The 17,860-nt window shown below is 58.6% G+C and overlaps 1 protein-coding gene across 1 annotated transcript in view; it reads left to right on the forward strand.

Moving 5' to 3' along the window:
- LOC144936593 (tubby-related protein 3-like) overlaps positions 1–13,625 on the forward strand; it is a 20,429-nt gene extending 6,804 nt beyond the window's left edge. The window contains exons 3-11 of the mRNA XM_078863819.1: positions 6,001–6,229; positions 7,322–7,588; positions 7,798–7,970; positions 8,438–8,626; positions 9,149–9,261; positions 9,733–9,850; positions 10,811–10,909; positions 11,829–12,000; positions 12,470–13,625. Of these exons, the coding sequence (XP_078719945.1) occupies positions 6,001–6,229; positions 7,322–7,588; positions 7,798–7,970; positions 8,438–8,626; positions 9,149–9,261; positions 9,733–9,850; positions 10,811–10,909; positions 11,829–12,000; positions 12,470–12,603 (1,494 nt within the window). The 3' untranslated portion in view covers positions 12,604–13,625. The remainder of the gene's footprint in view (positions 1–6,000; positions 6,230–7,321; positions 7,589–7,797; positions 7,971–8,437; positions 8,627–9,148; positions 9,262–9,732; positions 9,851–10,810; positions 10,910–11,828; positions 12,001–12,469) is intronic.
- Positions 13,626–17,860: the final 4,235 nt, after the last annotated feature.

Here is a 17,860-nt window from a genome sequence, read left to right on the forward strand (position 1 = left end):
AGCTGGGTGAGAGAGGGGAGAGCTGAGAGAGAGAGCTGGGAGAGTTGGGTGAGAGAGGGTATAGATTGCGTGAGAGAGAAGGGAGAGAAGGGAGAGGGAAGGGAGAGCTGAGGGAGAGTTGAGAGAGAGAAGGGAGAGGGAAGGGAGAGCTGAGGGAGAGCTGAGGGAGAGGGAAGGGAGAGCTCGCTCGCATTCCTTGCGCCACCGGTTCACATTCCGTGCAGCTGCCATGGAAACGGGGACTGGAGCGCGCAGCTCGCGTACAGCAGATGGGCGTATGACAGGTACGGGGGTCCACGTGGGGGGGGGGTAGGGGGGGGGGTCCACGTGGGGGGGGGGGGGTCCACGTGGGGGGGGGGGTCCACGTGGGGGGGGGGGGTCCACGTGGGGGGGGGTCCACGTGGGGGGGTCCACGTGGGGGGGGGGGGTCCACGTGGGGGGGGGGGGTCCACGTGGGGGGGGGGGGGTCCACGTGGGGGGGGAGTGCATGGGGGGGGTGTCCACGTGGGGGGGGGGGGCGGAGCACGTGGGGGGGGGCGGAGCACGTGGGGGGGGGGCGGAGCACGTGGGGGGGGGCGGTGTACGTGGGGGGGGGCGGTGTACGTGGGGGGGGGGGGCACGGGGGTACTACACAGAACGTGTGTACACGTGTTCGCCGTGTCGTCATTAATAGGTGCTCGCTAACAGCTCTTTCCCCAACAATGTGTTGAAGGCTACATTGCAGGGAGGGTGCGTTGGTCTTTGTGTGCGTGGTACACGCGTGACCTGCGCTTTGAGCTGACGGGAGCAGGGAAGAGACACGGGGAGAGAGTCGGAGAGTGAGAAAGGCGTGTTGGTGGAGACACGGGGACAGAGGGACGCACGGGGAGAGAGCGACGCGGGGAGAGAAGTTGATGATAATTTGCTGTGTGGGAGCTCTGGATTGAGACTCATTAATGAATGAACAGGGTAATTGTGAATTAACTTGGGGTGGGTGGGGGGAGGCGGTGGAGGGGGGCGGGGGCGCAGTGGTTAGCGCACTGTGCGATTAACCCACCGGACCGAGTTTTGTTTCTGCTCGCGACCATAAACATTTTGAATATCTACACCGGTTTTGGGTCTCCCATAGGTAGACTCGGCCTTAAATGAATCCTCGGCGTGTCAACATCAGCACTGTAGGAGACGAAGGCCGCCAGGCGTGGTGTTGGCCGCACGCCCTCTCATGTATTGTGCGCTTGCCGCAGCAGTCTGTTGAGGCTATACGGGGCAGCTTTGTCTTTGGTGACGATGGTGATGGTTGTGGGGTGTGGGGCTGTTAGGAGTGTTCATGCACATGTGCAGCTTCTCTTGCGATCCACTGCTGGATGACAGTTCCCACACCCTGTACAGGACCATACCTCACCACGCTGGTCCTGCCTTCCTACTCATCAGGACCTCAGTAACATCACTCGTCATGGCTTGAGGTCACGCGAGCCCTTGTGGACCAATGCGCTTAACCTTAAACAATTAAAATTCAACGCCGATGAAGCGTGGGGAACTGGAGTTCAAAATAACCCACGAAGCTGCTCATGGTGCACCCGAAGCCGCGTCCACCGCACAAACCACGGTAGCAGATGCGGGTCCCTGACGATGCACAAACGGAGCATTAAAAACTCTCCAGTCGTGGTGCGGCTGTGGTCATCCAGCACAGAGACGGCGCGACATCTAACGACGCCCGATCCGCAAACCCGAAGGAGACCTCGCAGCGGACCACTCCGCCACCGCTCCTGACGCGGGTCGTCTGCTGGGTTTTGAGAAGGCAGGGAGCGTGGGGGTGCAGCACGGAGCCGTACACCCCCACCCTGAGCCCACGGCACCATTCATCAAAGCTGAAACTCGCGTGTGAGCGTTGTGTACATTGTGTACATTGTGTCCCCTTGTGTGTCTCGTGTCCCCTTGTGTGTCTCGTGTCCCCTTGTGTGTCTCGTGTCCCCTTGTGTACATTACATCGCGTTGTGTTCCGTTGTGAACCTATGTACCTGTTGGCCAACTCCCCCGTGTTGTTGGACGCGGCTGTGATTTCATCACCGCTGCATTTATGTATTTCTGTGGGATATCCTCGCTGAGTCTCAAGGCTCCTTATCAGGAGGGTGCTGCTATGCTGGGGGACGTTTGGCCATTAATTCCGACGAACTGCGGTGAGCCCACTTCTACTGGTGGCTTCGTGTGGGGAGGAAACCGGAGAACCCAACGCTCAAAGCTCCGCACAGATAGATACAAGAATCCATGTGACGTTCTGTTTTCCTTTGGCCACCTCGTTCAGCGGCGGTCAGTCGCCTCCTCATCACTCTTCTATAGCTACTGCCATGGTTACTGTTCCCGAGAGCGTCACTCTTTGATTCCTCCACCCTTGTCGACACGCTCTGTTCCAGACACTGACTGTGTCGTCTCGTCCACCACCACACTGCAGCTCACAACTGCACACCCACCCACCCGCCATACTGCAGCTCACAACTGCACACTCACCCACTCACCCACCCGCCACACTGCAGCTCACAAACTGCACACTCACCCACCCACCCACCCGTCCACCACCACGCTGCAGCTCACAACTGCACACTCACCCACCCACTCGCCCACTCACCCACTCACCCACCCGTCACACTTCAGCTCACAACTGCACACTCACCCACCCACCCGCCACGCTGCAGGGCATCTCACTTCTCCCTCTGCTTCTTCCCTCGTACCGCTCCACCGTCTGTTCTCCTACAAGCTCTAACAACAATAATAATCGTGCTCAATTCAAGACCCGTGTCACACTCGTATCTGTTGCAACGTTGGCAAGTGCTGTTTGTTGCTGGTCGCTTGGCGTTCAAGGCCTTTGTGTCTGTGCCCAGCCTGCGCCGCATTGAAAGGGGAGAGATGGCGAGAGAGGCAGGCCGTTACACAGTGAGATGATCGCATTCCGCTGAAGTTGCCATGCGCTGTTGGCAAGTGCTCTCCAGCGCACTCCACGGACACACAGCTGGCGGGGTCAATTGGTCGTTGTAAGAGGTTCGCGGTTCGACTCGAGCGGGCCGCCCTGGTTAACGCTGCGGGTGGTGAACGCACCGTGAAATATTCTGCTGCACGGTGGCCTTGCCACCCACGCTGCACAGGGGGATGATGGTTTGACCACACTTCATCAACATCCCAGAGCGGAATGATCGCCTGCAAATCACTCAGTCGGGGTTCACGCAGCAGCAGCAGCACCCTGCTGAGAAGCAGTCCCGAGACTCGGTGCGGGATTCTGGGGTAAGCACGCAGATCGCTCTCCCGCTGTACGACCGTGGTGACGGTGAAGGCGCAGCGCCGCAACTGCTCACGCCCCTGTTGGCAGAAGGACCTCTACTACTCGGGATCCCCTCCGGTGGGTGTCATAGGCCTACTCTTCCGCACTGGAATAGTAGGCTACGTCTTAGAAGAGGCAGGAGTCGTCTCGATCGACTAACTAGTGAGCCCAGTTGTACAGCTGGTCTGATAGAGGCGGGTGGGGGGAGAGGCGATTTAAGAAACGCGCCCGTTGCTTCGACTGCCGAACCTGGAGGTGGGGGTGGAACCGGTGTCCTCTGGCTCGCAAGTCCCCCCGTGTCAATCCACTTGTGACGAGCGGTGCAGATACCACTCGCCACTGGTGTTGACCGTGACCAGGAATTGATATCGTAGCGTAGTGCGCTAATCATTGCGCCACCGCTCCTTTTCGTGATTATCATATATTAAACTTTTACTTTGTAAAATAACAACATAATCTAATTTGCATAATGTACAACTCGAGGATTTCCGCAATTGTATCGCGAACGTGAGAATGGAGCGGTGGCGCAGTGGTTTGCACACTGCGACATGAACCCAGCGAACCGAGATCGATTCCGGAACACGTCTCGGTGGCGAGTGACATCTGAACCAGTCCTGAGCTCCCAACTCCCGGCCCGAGTCACCAATGCGCACCCCACTGCCCCGCGTGGAGAAGTATGGTCACCCATTCCCCCCCCCCCTTGGCTATGCAGCGTGGGGTGGCCGTCATCTAGCAGCGGATTGACAAGAGGGTGCGCGTGGTGGGCGCGACAATCGATGCGAGTCGATGAGTCGTTCGAGACCGATCATCACCGCCACTCTTCCCGTGTTGTTATGGTTGAGGGGCGGGGCTGCTGGGGGAGGGGAGGGACCGGGGTGTCGGGGGGGGGGCGAGAGCTGTCTCCATGGTCACGGCGGGACGCGTCTCTTCCGCTGTTGTTAAGCAACGGGGGGTGAGGATGAAGGGGAGGGGCTGGATGGAGGGGCGGGGGATGGGGGTGGAGTTGATGCGATGGGGAGATGGAGGAGGTGAAGGGTGAGTGGGGTGATGTGGGAGGGGTGATGGGAGGGTGATGGGGGAGTGAGGGGGGTGATGTGGGAGGGGGTGATGTGGGAGGGGGTGATGGGGGAGTGGGGGGGGGGTGATGGGAGGGTGATGGGGGAGTGGGGGGGGGGGTGATGGGGGAGTGGGGGGGGGTGTCGTGTTGATGTTGCGCCATGGCGAGCGGAGGTAGCGCCGCAAGCTCCGTCGAGTACAGGTAGCGTGCAGGTGTGTGCACCTGTGATTGTGTGCACCTGTGATTGTGTGCACCTGTGAATGTGTGCAGGTGTGTGCACCTGTGATTGTGTGCACCTGTGATTGTGTGCACCTGTGATTGTGTGCAGGTGTGTGCACCTGTGATTGTGTGCACCTGTGATTGTGTGCAGGTGTGTGCACCTGTGATTGTGTGCACCTGTGATTGTGTGCAGGTGTGCACCTGTGATTGTGCGTGTGGCTCTGTGTGTGTGTGGGGGGGGGGTTGAGGGGTGGCGCGGGGGTTGCCCACTGCACTATGAAACCGGGGACCTGCGCTCAATTTGCGCTTACAGCCAACATCGGTGATGAATGTATAAAACCGGTCCTGGTCCACCTGTAGGTCGACTCAGCCTTAAATAATAACCGTGTGCTACGTGTAAACATTGGCACCGGGGAGACAAAGGCAGCCAGGCATGTGACCACTCACCTCCTTGTGCGTCATGCTCGCTAACAGCACTTGCCCCGACAGTCTGTTAAAGACTATATGGGGGATCTTTGTATTTGTGTGTTATGAGTGTGTGTTTATGTCTAACTCTGTGTCTGTGTCTGTTCTGCATCTCTTTGTGTGTGTGTGTGTACTCGTGTGTGTGTGTGTGTGTACTCGTGTGTGTGTGTGTGTACTCGTGTGTGTGTGTGTATACTCGTGTGTGTATACTCGTGTGTGCTTGTTTGCATGAGTCAGTGTTTAATGGGTTTGTGGAAAAAGTGGAGGAGTTCCCGTACCTGGGCAGTGTGCTCATGACCAGCTCCGGTTAGGCAGCAGAGGTCTCCAAATCAGTCGACCGGCATTATCTTTTCATCGACTGCGTAACGCTGCTGTGCAGAAGCTACCTGGTCTGTCAACCCACACACAGATCCTGGTCTTCTCAGCCACAGTTTTGCCTTCCCTTCTCAACGCTGGCGACGTTTAGAGCCCTCTAACGTCTGCGCCGGTGAGAAACATCCTGGCTGTCCTGCTTACGATCCATCCTGGGTTTAACCAGACTAGATTACAGTGTGAGGAGCTCACAGATCCTTGAAAGTGGACACAGTGCCTTCATCAGGGAAGCTGTTGTAGTTGGGGAAGGGGGGTTGGGGGGGGGTAGGTTACCTGAAGGAGGGGTCAGGTGGAGGGGCTCACGTGACATGTCTCCTCGTGACTGCTGCAGCGCTCTGGAAGATGACGGAGGACCTGGGGATGCGCGGATCCTCAAGCTCAACCGACAGGTGAGGGGGGCGCACCTGGGTCACCCCGTGTCACGCAAGCCTCGCGGGCGGATTCTCCACACACCTGGACACACCTGGACACCCTTGCAGATCAGATGTTCCATCTCAATTTGCTGTCCATGCAATACATTTAAACAAATACATCAAACACAAACCTCGGTGACAGCACTCACCTGGGTCATACCGCTCCCCCCCCCCCCCCGGCGCAGCGGGAGTTGATGGAGCGCAAGCGGCAGCAGCTGCGGCTGGCGCCCATGACGGTGCAGCCCAACCCGGAGGCCTCGCGGCCCCGCTCCGGGCGCAGCTCCCGCGCGGGCGGAGGGGGAGGCGCCGCGGGCACGGCCGCCTCGTCCTCGTCGTCGTCGCGCCGGCTCGACGAGCTGCAGCAGCCGCTCGTGGGGCCCGACAGCTCCAGCGCCAGCAGCCTCATCTTCAGCGGTGCGCGGGGGGGGGGGGGGGGCAGGTGGTGAGAGAAGGGGGCATCGTGAGCCTGTGATAGATAGGCGACAGCTTGGGGAGTGGATAGATCACGACCGGTTTTAATTATTATTATAATATGTATTATAAAATTATATTTAATCACAGCCCAGGCCCAAAGTGGGTCAGATGTTGTTGCTGCTGTTGTTGTTGATGGTGGTAGTTGTTATAGGAAGGCATTGCCCCCGGTTACCCTGGCGCTGGCATTGTTGTTGCTGGTCGATGATGATCGATGGAGAGAGAGAGGGGTGGAGAGGAGGGCGGGGGGGCACTCAGGGATGCACGGCTGAGTTTGCGATGACTTCGGTGATTCAGCCCGGTGGGGAGTGGGGGGAGTGGAGGTAGTGGAGTGGGGGTGAGAAGGAGAGCGGGGCCGAGTTTGTGGGTGGAGTGGTTAAGAGGCCGCGGGTTCAAGTTCAAGTTAATTTATTAGGTATAGCCCTGTGAGCCATTCGGCTCTTGAATCCGGTGCAACCGCAACAAACAAAAAAAACATGAAAAAAACATCTTAAAGTGAATATGTGACTGAGTGCAAACAGAAAATCCAAGAAAAGACAGCAAAATATTGCAGAAAAAGCACCGTACACCAACAGTGTGCAAAAATCCCAGTGGGATGCAAGTCAAACAACAACCACAAGACAACTTAGATTAAGGCCATCAGTCTAACTCTGTACTACAACAATCAAACATGGCCAAACCAAAAAACTTTTCGAAAATCACCAAAATAAAACCATAAAAGCAATGAAACAGTGATTATAGGAACTGTGACCGAATTTTCATAATAAACGACGTTAACAACATGTACCACCAAACTCTGCAGCCATAGCTGGGTGACGGTCCAGCATGGTGGTGCCGTGCGGCATTGTGATGGTGCGGTGGTGCAGCCGTGCATTTTGGCAGTGTGACCGTGGTTGAGTGGTGGTGGTTGAGTGGTGGTGGTGGTTGAGCGGTGGTGGTGGTGGTTGAGCGGTGGTGGTGGTGGTTGAGCGGTGGTGGTGGTGGTGGTTGTGCCATGGTGGTGATGGTGGTTGTGCCATGGTGGTGGTGGTGCAGGTTACGAGGGTCCGGCTGCGTTCTCGGAGCCGGACGCGAGCGAGCGGGGTGGCGCGGTGGTGCACATCCTGTCGGTGAGCGAGTCCAGCACCGACGACGACCACCTCATCACCGCCGTCTCCATAGCGACCGCCTCCACTGCCCCCGCTACTGCCACGGAGACGACCACAACCACAACCACAACCACCGGCCGACAGCCGCAACGATCGCCAAGGCAACCGGCAGGGCACAGGGCCAACCACCTGCGGGAGGTCATGCAGCAGCAGGGTGAGTGGCGGCACAGGTGGTGGTGGTTGTGGTGGTTGTGGTGGTTGTGGTGGTTGTGGTGGGAACATCGTAGTGTGTGAATCGTGGTTAACGAGGCATCGATTACCGTTCTCACGAATGGTCACCATGCGACTTGCTGACTCTCCTCTCCTCCCGCTCTTCACTCCGCTCTCCCCTCCGCTACCGTGCGCTCTCCCCTCCGCCCGTAGGAATCTCTGCGAGTGTCCCCTCTGATGATGACGCGGATGAGAACGATGGCGAGGGGGAGGAGGTTGAGGAGGAGGAAGAGGACGAAAGCCTGGGTCAGGCCGTGAGTCCTGGGCCCCCCAGTGTGGGGGGCGGCCCCCGACCCAACTCCGCCAGCAGCAACAAGTCGGGCAAGGTTGGTGGCAACATCGCGGGGAGATGAATCTGTTCCCGACTCCTCCACAGCCGCCACGTGCCGGGGTTTAGAGAGCTGCCCGCAGAAGCGAGAACTGCAGAGTTACCTCTGAGATCCAACCCCCCCCCCCTCCCCCATGGGTCTCGATTTGGGTCCATGGGTCTCTACGTGAGTGTATGGGTCTCTACATGAGTGTATGGGTCAAGATCAGTGACAAAGATCTGAACCAGTCCTGGGCCTCCCCTAGGTCGATTCAGCCCAAAAGGAGTACCCAGTGCGGTGTGTAATAAACATCGCCACCGGGGAGACAAAGGGGGCAGGGCGTGGTTCTGGCCACCCACCCCTCGTGTGCCGTGCCGGCCTGCGTAGGTGCTACTCGCTAACAGCACTTGACCCACCAGTCTGGCAAGGCTACACGGGGGACATTTGTCTCGTGCCGCCCTCCACCCCGCTTCCCTGCCCCCCAGGCGTCCCCGGACGCGGCGGCCCCCGGCGCGAGCGACTCGCTCGACCTGGAGAGCCTCGAGGAGTTTGCGGTGAGGCCGGCGCCGGAGGGAGCGGCCGTCAAGTGCCGCATCACCCGCGACAAGAAGGGGATGGACCGCGGGATGTTCCCCACCTACTTCCTGCACCTGGAGCGTGACGACGGCAAGCGCGTGAGAGACGCTCCACCACGCTCCACCACGCTCCACCACGCTCCATCACGCTCCACCACGTTCCACCACGCTCCACCACGCTTCATCACACTCCACCACGCTCCACCACCACCACCACCACCACCACCATCACACTCCACCACGCTCCACCACGCTCCACCACGCTCCACCACCACCACACGTCATCAACCCCACCACACTCCATCACGCTCCACCACGCTCCACCACGCTCCATCACCCCCACCACACTCCACCACGCTCCATCACCACCACACTCCACCGCCACCACGTTGCACCACTATCACACTCCACCACCATGCTCCAAACTCACTCGCTTGCGCACTAACCCTCACACTCTCACCCACACTCCCTCACCCCCCCCCTCACCCCCCCTCACCCCCCCCTCACCCCCCCCCTCACCTCCCCCTCACCCCCCCCCTCACCCCCCCCCTCACCCCCCCCTCACCCCCCCCTCACCCCCCCCCTCACCCCCCCCTCACCCCCCACCGACCCCCTCGCCAGGTGTTCCTGCTCGCTGGCCGCAAGCGCAAGAAGAGCAAAACCTCCAACTACCTCATCTCCACCGACCCCACCGACCTCTCCCGCGTGGGCGACAGCTTCGTGGGGAAACTGCGGTAGGAGGCAGCGCAAAACAACGAACCGATCCGTCGCTCGCGGCGATCGCGGCCGACGTCGATCGGTTGACGATGTGGCCGCGAGCTCACGCGCAGTCGCTCTGAGCGATAGCGCGCAGAGCACGCTGTTAGAGAACACCTGCCGCTTGGTGATGGTGATGTGGTGTGATGTGGTGATGATGTGATGGTGATATGGTAATGTGGTGCTGATGTCATGGTGATGTGGTGGTGATGTGGTGTGGTGGTGATGTGGTGGTGTTGTGGTGGTGATGTGGTGGTGTTGTGGTAGTGATGTGGTGGTGATGTGGTGGTGTTGTGGTGTTGTGGTGGTGTTGTGGTGGTGATGTGGTTGTGATGTGGTGGTGATGTGGTGGTGTTGTGGTGGTGATGTGGTGGTGTTGTGGTGGTGATGTGGTGGTGATGTGGTGGTGATGTGGTGGTGATGTGGTGGTGATGTGGTGGTGCGCACAGCTCGAATCTCATGGGCACCAAGTTCACGGTGTACGACAGCGGAGTGAATCCGGACAAGGGCATCACCCTGGGGGACGAGGGATCCAACATCCGGCAGGAGATGGCAGCCGTGTGCTACGTGAGTCGTGTGGTGACGCACACGGTGCGTGTGTGTGTGTGTCACTGTATGTGTGTGTGTCACTGCGTGTGTGCCACTGCGTGTGTGTCACTGTGTGTGTGTGTCACTGTGTGTGTGTGTCACTGTGTGTGCGTGTGTGTCACTGCGTGTGTGTGTCACTGCGTGTGTGCCACTGCGTGTGTGTCACTGTGTGTGTGTGTCACTGTGTGTGTGTCACTGTGTGTGTCACTGTGTGTGTGTCACTGTGTGTGTGTGTCACTGTGTGTGTGTGTGTGCCACTGCGTGTGTGTGTGTGTCACTGTGTGTGTGTGTGTCACTGTGTGTGTGTGTGTCATTGTGTGTGTGTCACTGTGTGTGTGTCACTGCGTGTGTGTGTGTCACTGCGTGTGTGTCACTGCGTGTGTGTCACTGTGTGTGTGTGTCATTGTGTGTGTGTCACTGTGTGTGTGTCACTGCGTGCGTGTGTGTCACTGTGTGTGTGTCACTGCGTGCGTGTGTGTGTGTCACTGCGTGTGTGTCACTGCGTGTGTGTCACTGCGTGTGTGTGTGTCACTGTGTGTGTGTGTGTCATTGTGTGTGTCACTGTGTGTGTGTGTCACTGTGTGTGCGTGTGTGTCACTGCGTGTGTGTCACTGCGTGTGTGTTACAGTACAGTGGGGAGCGGGAGTGTAACGGTTAGCCCGCTGCGCTACAAACTCGGTGACCCGAGTTCGATTCCCGCTCACAGCCACCAACACCAGTGACGATTATCTGAACCGGTCCTGAGCCTCCCGTAGGTCGACTCGGCCTCAAATGAGTACCTGGCGTGATGCGCAAACAAAGGCGGCCGGGCGTGGTGCCGGCCACCCACCCCCTCGTGAGCCGTGCCGACCTTTATAGGTGCTGCTCGCTAACAGCACTTGCCCCAACAAAGCGTGAAGGGATACACGGGGGATCTTTGTCTTTGTGTGCGTGGCGCAGGAGGCGAATGTGCTGGGGTTCAAGGGCCCCAGGAAGATGACGGTCGTCATTCCCGGCATGAGCGCCGAGCACGAGCGCGTGCCCTTCCAGCCACGCAGCGTGAGTGACGCACTGGCAGCAGCGGTAGCGGCAGTGGTAGCAGTAGTAGTGTAGTAGTAGTGTAGTAGTAGTTGTAGTAGTGTAGTAGTGTAGTGGTAGTGTAGTAGTAGTGGTGTAGTAGTGGTGTAGTAGTAGTGTAGTAGTGGGCGCAGTAGTGTAGTAGTATAGTAGTGGTAGCAGTAGTAGTATAGTAGTGGTAGCAGTAGTAGTGTAGTAGTGGTAGCAGTAGTAGTGGTGTAGTAGTGTAGTAGTGGTAGTAGTAGTGTAGTAGTAGTAGTAGTGTAGTAGTAGTGTAGTAGTGGTAGTAGTAGTGTAGTAGTAGTGTAGTAGTGGTGGTAGTAGTGTAGTAGTGTAGTAGTGGTGGTAGTAGTGTAGTAGTGATAGTAGTGTGGTAGTAGTGTAGTAGTGGTAGTTGTAGTAGTAGTGTAGTAGTATTGTAGTAGTGGTAGCGGTAGTGTAGTAGTAGTGGGCGCAGTAGTGTAGTAGTGGTAGCAGTAGTAGTGTAGTAGTAGTAGCAGTAGTAGTGTAGTAGTGGTGGTAGTAGTGTAGTAGTTGTAGTAGTAGTGTAGTAGTGGTAGCAGTAGTGTAGTAATAGTAGTAGTGTAGTAGTAGTGTAGTAGTGGTAGTAGTAGTGTAGTAGTGGTAGCAGTGGTGTAGTAGTGGTAGTGTAGTAATAGTGTAGTAGTGGTAGCGGTAGTGTAGTAGTAGTGTAGTAGTGTCTCTGTGTGTCTCTGTGTGTGTCTCTGTGTGTCTCTGTGTGTCTCTGTGTGTGTCTCTGTGTGTATCTGTCCGTGTCTGTATGTGTCTCTGTCCGTGTGCGCCTATATGCTTCTGTGCACCCATATCCCTGTGTCTCCGCGTGTCGCCGCCCCGTTTCCCCGCACGTGTCCCGCACGCATCTCTCCGCGCGTGCGTGCAGGAGCACGAGTCGCTGATGAGCCGCTGGCAGGCGAAGCGCCTGGACGGGCTGATCGAGCTGCACAACAAGGCGCCCGTGTGGAACGACGACACGCAGAGCTACGTGCTCAACTTCCACGGGCGCGTCACGCAGGCCTCCGTCAAGAACTTCCAGATCGTGCACGACGACGACCGTACGTGCTGGTGGGGAGGGTGGCGGATGGGGGGGGGGGGCGGTGGGGGGCATGGGTGGGTGGTGGGGGGTGGGAAGTGGTCAGAGTTGGGGGGTGCGGATCATAAAGAAGTTGTTAAAGAGTTGGCAGAGGTGGTTATGGAAGAGACTTGGTGAGTGTAACGTGAATATATGTGTGTGACTGTATGTAGCTGTGTGTGAAACTGTGTGTGTGAGACTGTGTGTGTGTGTGATTGTGTGTGTGTGTGACTGTGTGTGTGACTGTGTTCAGGCTACACGAGGGACCTTTGTGCCATCTCCGTATCTCTGGAATGCGAGGATCCCTGGCACTCAACAAGCACAATTCCCTCTCTCCCCCTCCCTCCCTCTCTCTCCCTGCCACCCATCCCTCTTCCCTTTCTGCTCTCTGTCTCCAATCCCTCTCCCTCCTCTCTCCCCGCTCCCTCCACCCCGCTGCTCCCCCGCCGTAGCCGAGTACATCGTGATGCAGTTTGGGCGCGTGGCGGAGGACGTGTTCACCATGGACTACAGCTACCCCATGTGCGCGCTGCAGGCGTTCGCCGTGGCGCTCTCCAGCTTCGACGGGAAGCTGGCGTGCGAGTGACGCCTCCCCCACGGCCCCCCACGGCCCCCCACGGCCCCCCACCTCCCATCCCGTGGGTCTTCATTCACTCGACTCCCCCCCCCACCCCGTCTCTTTATTTATCGATCACTCGGTGCTGCGCCTGGCTGCATGCGCCTCTCGTCGCGAACGTTGACAAAAGCACAAATGCGCAGCGCATGGCTCACGCCTGGGGGCTCCCGAAGTTTCCTCTCTCCGCCCCAATCCTCCTCTGGCACCTCCTCCTCATGCACCTCCTCCTCATGCACCTCCTCCGGCACCTCCGCATGCACCTCCTCCTCATGCACCTCCTCCTCCGGCACCTCCTCCGGCACCTCCTCATGCACCTCCTCCTCATGCACCTCCTCCTCCGGCACCTCCTCCGGCACCTCCTCCTCATGCACCTCCTCCTCCGGCACCTCCTCATGCACCTCCTCCTCATGCACCTCCTCCTCCGGCACCTCCTCCGGCACCTCCTCATGCACCTCCTCCTCATGCACCTCCTCCTCCGGCACCTCCTCCGGCACCTCCTCATGCACCTCCTCCTCATGCACCTCCTCCTCATGCACCTCCTCATGCACCTCCTCCTCATGCACCTCCTCCTCCGGCACCTCCTCATGCACCTCCTCCTCATGCACCTCCTCCTCATGCACCTCCTCCTCCGGCACCTCCTCCGGCACCTCCTCATGCACCTCCTCCGCCCCAACCGTGGATGTTGTCGGCGCCACCCGTGGACAGAGTCCACCGCGTGCGGCTAGGGCGCCGGCGATGACGAACGTGCCCCCCGACGTCGTGGCGACGACGAAGGCGACGATCTCTGGGCGGGTGACGGCGCGACCTCGGACGACCTCGCCTGACCCGGAGCCCACGGCACCGGAACGCACGACGCAAACAAAACTGCGGCATGGGAACCGGAATCCCTTCCCCCCCCCCTCATCGACGAGGTGAAACCTCCTCCACGCCCCTTACCCCCCCACCTCTGGGGAGGAACTCGACCAATGGAAATTCCCGAGAAAGGCCGGGGGAGGAGGAGGAGGGAGCGCAGCCACCGCGGGGAGGGGACGGGCGGGGGGGGGGGCACAGCTCCTGCCGCAGTGGCGCTGAAGATGATGCTGCTGCTGCTGATGCTGCTGCTGATGCTGCTGATGATGCTGCTGATGATGCTGCTGCTGATGATGCTGATGATGCTGATGATGATGATGCTGCGCAGCCGTCCTGCGTGCTTCCCAGATTGTGCTGCAAGCGGTTCGGTTCGGCACATTGTCCGACGTTCCGCTCCCAGGTGCTGCTGGTGATAGTTACTTCGGGAACTGAACTGAGCTGAGCTATTCCGCTGGGGTCCGCCTGGACCCGTGGGGGTAACGCGGAGATTCGTGGGATCTCCGTGTCCTGCGTTCCTTACAAACGCGGCTCCATCTCTCACTTGAGTAGGTGCCACGTGACTGATAGTAGTAGTAGTCGCCACGGGAACTGGAAGTAGTACCCACAGGTTCCTGACGAAGCTCCTGGCACGTGGAGCGAAACGTCGGACATCACCCCGCAGGAGGGTCCCAGTCGGCTCCACTGCGGGCCCCGCGGAGCCGCAGAGCGGGACGGCATGGCGGTCGGGGGCCTCCGTGTCCACACGAGAGCGAGCGACCCCCCCCCCCCCCCCCGTTGCCTCTGTGTGTCGTCACGACGTGCACGTGACACGCGTAGCGCGACTGCGATTGGTCGTCGCGCTCGGAGATCGACTTGTCGCGCGACGTCTCGCTCAGACGTGGCCCCCCCAGCTGTCCACGAGGCGAGGGCGCCGCCGCGTGGCCGCGCCTCGCACTGCGAGCTCACGGGATCGGCCCCGTGGGGCGCGAAGGAGAGAGCCGGGGGCAGAACCCCTCACGACCCGGGGCTCTCTCTCTTGCTCGCTGGCAGACGAGAGCGCGTGGCTACTAGCAGTCATAGTGAGAGCTCATACTCTCATACTAGATGTGGTGTGCCGGGTAGGTAATGTTTTTGAGGTCAACGATCCAAAGACAAGACGAGACCGGGCTGAAACGAAGCTGTGTCCCTCCACAAGTCTGTGGGCGAAGTCCGCGAGTCGTTCTGTCCGTCTACGGGAGTCTATGTTCACATATGGGTCATTTCTCAGTTTATGGGTTTTATGTCAGTCTGTGGGTCTCTGTGTAAGTCTGTAGGTCCCATATTAGTCTGCGGAGCCTACGTTAGTCTATAGGTTAAGTCTAGGTTTTATATTCTTATTTGGGTCATATTTAAGTTTGTCGGTCCTATGCTAGTCTGTGAGTCCTATGTGAGTCTGCAGGTCCTATGTTAGTCTGTGGGTCTCTGTGGGTCTCTGTGTGAGTCTGCAGCTCCTATGCTAGTCTGGGTCTCTGTGGGTCTCTGTGTGAGTCTGCAGCTCCTATGCTAGTCTGTTGGTCTCTGTGTGAGTCTGCAGGTCCTATGCTAGTCTGTTGGTCTCTGTGTGAGTCTGCATGTCCAATGCTAGTCTGGGTCTCTGTGGGTCTCTGCAGGTTCTATGCTAGTCTGTGGGTCTCTGTGGGTCTCCGTGTGAGTCTGCAGGTCCTATGCTAGTCTGTTGGTCTCTGTGTGAGTCTGCAGGTCCTATGCTAGTATGTTGGTCTCTGTGGGTCTCTGTGTGAGTCTGCAGCTCCTATGCTAGTCTGTTGGTCTCTGTGTGAGTCTGCAGGTCCTATGCTAGTCTGGGTCTCTGTGGGTCTCTGCAGGTTCTATGCTAGTCTGTGGGTCTCTGTGGGTCTCCGTGTGAGTCTGCAGGTCCCATGCTAGTCTGTGGGTCTCTGTGGATCTCAGTGGGTCTCTGTGGGTCTCTGTGGGTCTCTGTGTGAGTCTGCAGGCTTTATGCTAGTCTGTGGGTCTCTGTGGGTCTCCGTGTGAGTCTGCAGGTCCCATGCTAGTCTGTGGGTCTCTGTGGGTCTCTGTGTGAGTCTGCAGGTCCCATGCTAGTCTGTGGGTCTCTGTGGGTCTCTGTGTGAGTCTGCAGGCTCTATGCAGGGTTAAACATTTCGCTTAATTTTTTTCGCGGTCGCCGCTCGGCCTGGAGTTGATGGCACGTGACTCGCAGGAGCGATCGCCGGTCCACGGGGGAGACCAAGCCGGCTGCGATGAAGCGTTCCCTGGTGGACACGGGCGGTGCAATAGTGACCCCCAGGGCAGGAGGCTCAGTGCACGGGGGGGGGGGGGTGAGGTGGTTTGGGGGGGGGGGGTCGTGATGGATCAGCCGGTGGCGGCCCGGGAACACAGAGGGAGGCCGCTGTGGCCCAAAGTCTTCTTCCCTGCGGGCCTCGGGGGATCCACGATCGGCCATGTCGCATCGCCGCTGCTCCCGTGCTGGTGTTGATCATCACTCGGGCTCGAGGAGTACAAATTTCCACAGCTCAATCGATCTTCTCTTCTACCCCGGAACGCTGCTCAAGGCAGGCTTGTGGCGTTAAGGGATTTACCGGCATAAGGCACTACAACTAGGGTGCAAGGTACGCCTATCCCATGATGAGTCGATGCTATTTGCCGGTTACAATGGATGTGGCGTGGTCGTTTTCAGCGGGTGTATCGGGCGGTTGCCCGCAACTCGGTTGCCAAGGCGATTGTGCGGTCACTCGGTCGCCTGTAAAAACAAAGGTCTGGTGGTGCTTGCTGGTCTGGAGCCAGGGTCGCCCGCCGCCACCTTCTCCACGGAGCGAGTCCGAGTTGAACTGCGGCACGGGAACCGCGCGGCAAACCCGAACAGCCGGTCCACGTTCCCGGGCCGTCCCGGGTCAAACCCGGACTGCTGGCAACCCGAGTCGGATCGGCTGCACGTGGACGTAGGGGAGTGGGGGGGGGGGCAGAGAGTGAGTATCGGTGACTCCTGGTCATCGGGAGCACCAAGCGGGGGCTGATCGCCGGATGGAGGTCGTGAGGCCGTGAGGTCACGAGGTGTAGCCACTGCTGCCAGCTCAGGGCAGCTGCCTTTCTGCAATAGGGCAAAGGTCACGTGGTGGTGGTGGTGTTCCGCGTGTTTATCCAGGGAAGCGAGTCTCATGACTAGCTTTCAGGAGGGTCCTGCCACATTTTGTTTGCAGTAGAGGGGGGGGATGCTTGCTTCGTGCGAATCTAATTGGGTGAACCTTGTCCTGAGGGCCGAGTACTAGCACCGTGGTGGGGAACCATGCATGCACACCCACATGCACACCCACACCCACGCGAACACCCACACGAACACAAACAGCTCAGTGGCGTTTGTCTCTGCAAGAGGCGCTGCCTGAGTGCGGGGCTAATGTTAGACAACAGCGTCATTGTCGTTGCCAGGTCAAACATATTCCTGTCTCTAGTGGCCGGTGAGTGCCGCTAGTAGGCCGCGTGCAGTGGCGGACCTCGTTCCGATTCAATGACCAGGGGGGGGCCGTGCGGCCTGCTATTGACCCGAGGACTCGGGACCACGCACGCCCTCATGTCCACGGAACAGCACACGCGCCGTGTCGGCGGAAGGAGAGGGTCTGATGAAGACAGCCCTCCCATGGCTTCAGCGGGATTCCTGGTCCCGATCTCATTCGGGAGTCGGTGTCTCGCCGCGTGCGTTATCCCCCCGCGAGTCGCCGGTCTCGCTTGCGATGTCTGTCTCGATGGCTCCGGCTGTCTCCCTCGTTTCGTGTCGTCTCGTTTGTGTTGCGTTTGCCTGCCTGGTGAGTTCTGGCACACTCGTTCACTCGGCCGAGCGGTCGGTGTGCGTGGCTCGGGGACTGTTCTGCCGCTCGCTTCTCTGGCGGGTGGTCTTCGTGTGGACTGTCGTGTTCACCGTCTCGTTTGTGTCGTTCCTCTCGCTACCACCTCTCATCTGGAGTGACGTTCGCTCATTGGCATACACGTTTAACATGTATTTATTAATTATAAATTTTGGGATTACACATTTCCCATTGTTAATTAGCCGAGCATCTCTGTCAGCTGGTCTCAAATCTGAAATTTGCACAATTATGACGCGTGCGTCGTGAGCTCAAGAATGTATTTTAATCGATGTGGTTTTTTTAAATAGATTCATCGTTACACGCCTATCCAACATGTGTCGTCAGTCTATCGAAGCGAACGAGGCGTCTGTTCTTTGCACCATTGGCTGGCGATGGAAATCCACACGCACGTGGGGAGGAGCTCTCGTGTGGCACCACTGACCTAGGCCACCGTGGGGTCAAATCGCCGGTCCGCGTGTCCACTAGAGACGTGGACGTCACGTGACCTGGCATTACTTCAGCAATGATGATGATTGCCATAATCA

This window comes from Lampetra fluviatilis, chromosome 16 (assembly GCF_964198595.1).
Source record: "Lampetra fluviatilis chromosome 16, kcLamFluv1.1, whole genome shotgun sequence".
Taxonomy (NCBI): Eukaryota; Metazoa; Chordata; class Hyperoartia; order Petromyzontiformes; family Petromyzontidae; genus Lampetra; species Lampetra fluviatilis.